Source organism: Malus domestica, chromosome 15 (genome assembly GCF_042453785.1).
Source record: "Malus domestica chromosome 15, GDT2T_hap1".
Classification (NCBI taxonomy): Eukaryota; Viridiplantae; Streptophyta; class Magnoliopsida; order Rosales; family Rosaceae; genus Malus; species Malus domestica.
In genome coordinates this window covers 8,865,581-8,872,605 of record NC_091675.1, presented here as the reverse complement: position 1 = coordinate 8,872,605, position 7,025 = coordinate 8,865,581, and the positions used below count along the sequence as shown (strand labels likewise).

Genomic DNA, 7,025 nt, shown 5'->3' with positions numbered 1-7,025 from the left:
AGATGGCTGGAAAATAGTATGAAAGGTGATTGGTCCGCAAGAAAACTGGAAAACTCGCTGGAAACTGGGTAAACTTTAAATGTTCATAACTTCTTCAATACTCAATGAAATCGAGTGATTCAAAAATGAAAATCATACTTCTCAATGAGATGAAGAGAATGGTACCTTTTTAGATGACTAAATCTCCGTGGTTTGGCAGGAAAACGGCTCGAAAGTGGCTATCTTGGTCTCGAGTTAGCCAATTTCGAGCCATTTTCTGGCCAAACCACAGAACATTATCCATCTATAAAGGTACCATTCTCCTTGCCTCATTGAGAAGTATGATTTTCATTTTGAATCACTCGATTTCGTTGAGTATTGAAGAAGTTATGAACGTTTAAAGTTTACCTAGTTTTCGGCGAGTTTCCAGTTTTTTTCGCGGATCAATCACATTTCAGACTATTTTCTGGCCATCTTCGGCAACCATTGGGCTTCCAAATGATATAATATTGTTCTACACGTTCTTATCTTCATTTTGATATATTATGGGTCGAATTTGGTTAAGAAATGATTGAGTTACGAAGTTTTGAAACTTCCGGCCAAGAGCTCCGTGACACTTAATGGAGTTTTTAACGGAAAGACCAAAATAATGGATGGTGGAAAATCTCAGATACCAAAGCGATGTATTATACAAATCTTAGACACCATTTTGATTAAAAAGCCTATTTTAGTCGAAGAAAAATAAGGGTAGGTAGCAAGAAGAATTTAATTGATCAACCCGTCTACCTTTTGTAAAGAAAAAATAATTGAGGTTTTACCCTAACAAAAAATTAATTGGCGAACTAGAGGAGTAGCCAACTCTCTATAAGCACACGAAAAGTCTTTTAATATCTCCATGTGAAGGGAGCATTATTGCCAGATAACGTAACCTTACTGAAGTCATTATGTTATTGATTGTTGTCATTAGCCAAGGGTTAAGAAGGATTCATGTTTTACTAAAAAAAAAAGAAAAAAAGAAAAGAAAAGAAGGATTCATGTTTGAGATAAGAACGGAGAGGTTTCTTGTGCCAGTGATTTATGCGAACTGGTTGGCTATTATAATTTGATTAAATTATTCTTCTATATTCCTGTTAATTTATGTTATTTTATCTTCTTATGTTCTTTTTCTAATTAAAAAATAAGAACAACTGGTGCAAGACAATACTTGGATTATCTTCTTATTTTGTTGATCGTACCTTCTTTGTTTATTTGCTTTAACCCTTTATTTTAAGTTTCAATTCATCATCATTCGTCAATATTTGCTCAACTAAAACTAAGCTGCAGATTAAGTTGAGTTTGACAATTAGAATTAGATCATTTCGGTTAGTTTAACTTTCGCAACCCTTTTTATAAAAAGTCAAGATCTAATTTGTAAATCCTTTAAGTTTGTTTTGATCAAGACCATCTTCAACCCTGGTTAAAACCTAAAATTTTTAACTTAGAAACAATTTTATGCTCCAATACTTTTGGATTAAATTTTTAGCCTGAAATTATTAAATAATGAATTTAGGATAATTTTTTTTTCTTAAAGTTAAAAAAAAAATTTGTAGACTATCCTTATTTAATTTTGTAAAAATTTTAACTCAAAAATATTTAGATTTCGATAAATATTGAAAAATTAGTAAACCTACACCATGAAACTCATGGAACACTATAAAAGAATATGAAACATATGAAAGAACTTTTTTTTTCAATTATTTAGCCATAGGATATAAATTTGGACCGTTATATCTTTTTTTCACCCTTGTGTTTGATCATATTAGATTTTAACAGTTGAATTTATGGATTTATAAATATAAAACTGAAAAAAAAATACACATACATGGTAAGTCAGTCCACTAACTCAAGGGAAATTTTGACCTAAATTTGCCCCAAAAATGATTTTTTGGTTAAAACTCATATTTGGCCTAAGGGTTGGAGCAAATTGGGGGTAGGTCTAAGGGGGGTGAAGGAATGGGCTAAGCCTCACAATGCATTAACCATAATAATATGGCTCAAATTCACTTTTGACGATGATCAAATCTAAAACTTCTCATTTACAAATGAAGACATAAACCATATTATTAACTCGACCAAATCAAACATATGGGAATTCTTTTTCTTTTGGTTTTGGTATAAATTAAAACAACTTGTTTTTTTTTTCAAAGTAAATTATATAGCAACTTGTGATTACAATTAGTATGTATAGGAGAATTGCGTATCCCATCATTGTGCTATTATTAAGCGAAAATTTGCACTTCATCGGTAACAGGAGGAGCAAAAGACGATCTGTATGCGTTGATTTTCTTATACATAAGCAGGTTTGAATTCCTGCCTGCAGCTTCACTTTCTTCTGCATCTCTCTTTAATCTTTCATCGGGGTTGTATCCATTTCAATTTCTACGATTTGCAACTCAAATCTATCCATTTTATGGAAGCTTTAAGTTGATTGTTATGTTTCATGCTAGCCGGAAATTGGATCTAAAATCTTGATAATAACAAATAATGGAAGGTCTCTATGGACTTCAAAGAAGTTGAGCTACTCCCTATATTGTTATTGGTTTTCCGTTGAAACCTCAATTTTCTTTACAACCAATCTTATTGGAAGACAAATCTTTCTCTTATTTTTATTTTTTTATATTTTTTTTATCGTTTTTATGTTTGGAAAAATAGATGCATCCACTTTTCTGCTTCAATGATACTGATTCAAATTTAAATGCTTTAAAAATGGTTTAAGAATATGCCGATATTTCTTGCTCATGTTACAGAGCACCTCCACACCCAAAGGTAGTATGCATGCCTCTGTTCTACAATTATGGCCTATGAAAGTTCGTCTATCTTCACGTGCTAGATGACGTAACTTTGTTGATGTCACTCTGCTATTGATTGTTGTCATACGGCAAAGTTAAGGAGCGTTCATGTTTGAGATAAGAAAGGATTGGTTTCTTGTATGAATATCACATTTCATCAATTTATGCACAACTTGAGCTAGTGATTTATGCAAACTGGTTGACTATTATAGTTTGATTAAATTATTTTTTTAATCCTCCGTTAATTTATATTATTTGATCTTTTCAGTTTATTTAATCATCTTCAATGATGCGGCTTTCCTTTTAATATTTTTGAGTTGAATAGTTTGGTTGTGTATATGTGTTTCAGTTTTATAAGTGTCTAGTATTAAGTACAACCTGCATTAATATTATCTTCAAACTTCAATTAACCACTTAAGCCTAATATATAGATAGTATCCAGCTCTATGAACGTCAACCACAGAGTTTATTATCAGAAGTCTCGTGTAATTAAAAGTGAACTACTTATGTCTAATTTTAATTAAGAGTGAACTACTTATGTTTAATTTTTGAATTATTGGCGTACTTTTCCAAGTGCAATGCCTCTTCTCATCCTCTTATCTTGTATAGAGCCAACTTTACAAGTTCAAATCTTTAGCATCCAAAAATTTATGTGGCATCTCTGTGCCTTTTCTAATTTAATTACACCTGGCTTTTAACTTATCTTCAACTAACACCGTTAAAAAATATAAACTAAATAATACATAAAAAAACCTAGCATTGCCCTAACCCCCACCCACCCCAACCCTACCTCGCCGGCGGACTTCCTCACCTCCTCTCCTATCAGTGCCGGCGAGCACATCCAAACCTTTGAAGTGAATCTTGGAACATAATATGGGTATTCTCAATCATACCTTATCCCACCTTCGCTTACCACCACCTTTGCCGCACTCCGACATGCGACTCCAGCACCGTGAACAGCCAACCCCTCCGCGACTGGAACTCACCAAATCCTGATCCCCTTATCTTCATCTCTCTCATTTGATTTGGAATTTTGAGTTTGTTTCGCGGTTTATTGACTTTAATTTCTGTGTTTATATTGGGGATTTTGAAATTCTGAAGCTTTTGATTTCTGGAATTCATCCCGTCTTTGGAATTAGATGGGAGGAGAGAGGGGAACACGGGAAGGGAGGGCTGGTGTGATGTGCATAGATGTGAACGCATAAGCTCAAAAGCGTGAACCGGTTGGTTGTCTTCTCCTTTTTTTTTTTTTTTTTAGTATTAATAGTAACGCCGTCAAGTTGTGATTAAGTGATGTAATGTAAAAGGACAGGTGTCAAAAAAAAAAGGCACAGGGAGGCCGGGGGGTTTTGGGTGCAGAAAATTTGTGACCTAGCTTCTCTGCCTTCTCACTTTTCATACATTCTTATCCCCTCTTATTTGTGCGGTTACGGTTAAATTACGTTAATATTTTATATTACTATTATTTTTTATCTTATTATTTTTATAAAAAAATCAATATAAAATGTTGACGTGACTTAACCATGATCGTACAAAATAGGAGGGGATGAGAGTGTATGGAAAGTGGGAGGACAGAGAAGTCGGGTCCGAAAATTTGGACTCCAACTTTACACACCAGCATCTATTTGGCGGACTTGGCTTCTCTGCCCTCCCACTTCTCATACACTCTCATCCCCTCCTATTTGTGCGGTCACGGTTAAATCACGTCAACATTTTATATTACTATTATTTTTTGTCTTATTATTTGTATAAAAAAATCAATATACAAAATAGAAAGAAATAAAAGTGTATAAGAAATGGGAGATCAGAGAAGCCGAGTCCTATTTGGCTCCACTTGAGCAGTGGGTGATGAATTCAAGGTTTATGTAACAATCCCAAGGGAACGTCACGTCAGCTTGGTTTGTTAAATCAATTAGTTTGCTTTGTAGACACTTACCTGTAGAGACATAAAATAAAATAAAAATTGCCTGTAGGTTTCCGAATAATTGTATAGACAATTCTATGATTTGTTAGTTTTTTTCATTGTCGAATATTTGTTAGTTTGGGTTGTCTTATTTTTTTTCTTTTTGTTGTTGCCAAAATATCAAAATACCAAAAAAAAAAAAAAAATCTCTTTTAATTGTGTAGCGGGACATGATAACTCTAAAAAAATATTACAAGAATACAAGTTTATTACTTATTATTTACGGATACTACTATTTTGTTCTATATTTTTCTCTCATTACAGGTAGATTAAAAAAAATATAAGAGGGTAGGTAGAAGAAATTAATTCAATCTGACTAAACGCTCTCTTCATGAATATATAAAAGAAAATTTAATTTTTTATATTTGTAATTCTTTGATTAATAATTTTCTCTATTATCTAGATTAGTTTTGATTGTTGTCATGTTTTCTCAATGTTTGGATTAATTTTCTCTATTATCGAAGAATTTTTTATTGATGCGTCACTGATCATCATCTCATTGTCAGCAATTACGATTTGGAGTAACAAACACATCAACATTAAATGGAAGGAAGCAACGAAGCTACACATGACTTCGAAAATCCTCGCATTCAGTTAACAACTTCAATGAGTCAGGAGTTGGATGGTTTGACTCCCTTGTCCGCTTCGTGTTGCATCTACAAAGTTCCCGAACAACTACGGTGTGTAAATGAAAAGGCCTACACACCTCAAGTAGTCTCTATAGGTCCGATTCACCATGGCAAGAAAGGCTTAGAAGACATGGAAGAACACAAGAAGAGGTACCTGCAGTATTTTTTATATCGGACTGGGGTCAGCTTGGAAGATTATGTAACGAAAATAAAGGGCAAGGAAGAGAAATTGCGCAGTTGCTATGCTCACACCATTGAGTTGTGCAGTGATGAATTTGTAAGAATCATTCTTGTGGATGCCGCGTTCATCATTGAGCTCTTATTGAGGTACGGGGGGTATATCGTTCACGATAGCAATGACCGCATCTTTAACAAACCATGGTTGATAAATATTATATGTCCTGACATGCTTTTGCTTGAAAATCAGCTGCCATTTTTCATTCTTGAGGATCTCTTTGCCACTGCAGAGGTGCCGGCGACGGTGCCTTCAGTATTTGATCTCTCATACACTTACTGCAAGGTATCAACGAGTTTATATGTGAAAAGAGACGGTTTGGGATCTTCTTCTAGTTTTAAAGTAGAGCATTTTGTTGATTTGGTTAGAACCTTAAATCTACCAACGGATCAGGAAGAGAATGAAAATCGAGGGTCAGTCGAATCTCTAGCTGTACCCAGTATGACGAAACTACACCAGGCTGGCGTCAAGTTTAAGGCGAGATCAAGCAAGAATCTATTTGATATGTGTTTTCAAGAAGGGATTTTGGAAATTCCAAATCTAAATATATCCGATAGCACGGAGCTTGTACTCCGAAACCTTGTTGCCTTTGAGCAATGCCATTGCACTCCAAATACCCGCTACTTTAATGATTATATCTTCCTCATGGATTATTTGGTGAACACCCCAAATGATGTGGAATTGCTTGTCAAGAATGGAATTGTTGAAAATATGCTTGGTGACAACAATGAGGTGTCTACTCTGATCAACAGCCTTGGCAAAGGTGTTTTGGTGTTCAGAGACGAATTCTATTATGCTACTCTTATGAAGGACCTCAACAAGTACTACGAAAAGCCGTGGAACAAATGGAAGGCAGATCTGAAACATAAATATTTCAACACACCTTGGAAAATTATTTCAGTCATTGCTGCTACTTTTATCATCATACTCACTCTCATACAAACGGTGTCGTCTATTGCTAGCTAAGCATCAACACTAAGTTAGGCACTCCGTACTTTTCCATTTAATTTCTCCCTGTTATTTCCCATTTAATTTCTAGTACGTGTACTCTATATATATGTATTTGTTAATTTGCAGTAGCTTGTCTATGCGTGAAATTAAATAATATGTCTCTTTTGTACCTAAAATAAATAAATAAATAAAATGTCTCATTGCATGCACGTATGTAACTAGTTAAAAAAAAGGTAATGCTGCACTTATTACATTTTCACATATCATATCTTTAATAAAGATGCAAACATTACCTGTTTTGAAGTAACGAAGGGAAAACATGTATATGAATATGAAGCAAGAAAAATCACTCTCCCACCACACCCACCAAATATATATAACGGTCATATGGATTAAATATACATGCGTAAATACTAAATATACACTTACGTAAATTTTGT

At 34.0% G+C, this 7,025-nt stretch overlaps 1 protein-coding gene across 1 annotated transcript; it reads left to right on the top strand.

Annotated features, from left to right (window-relative positions):
• Positions 1-2,202: 2,202 nt before the first annotated feature.
• On the top strand, positions 2,203-6,779 carry LOC103435045 (UPF0481 protein At3g47200-like). Its single transcript, XM_029093334.2, has 2 exons — positions 2,203-2,318; positions 5,277-6,779. The coding sequence occupies exon 2, from the start codon at positions 5,314-5,316 to the stop codon at positions 6,598-6,600; it is 1,287 nt and encodes a 428-aa protein (XP_028949167.1). The 5' UTR covers positions 2,203-2,318; positions 5,277-5,313; the 3' UTR covers positions 6,601-6,779.
• The last annotated feature ends 246 nt before the right edge of the window (positions 6,780-7,025 follow it).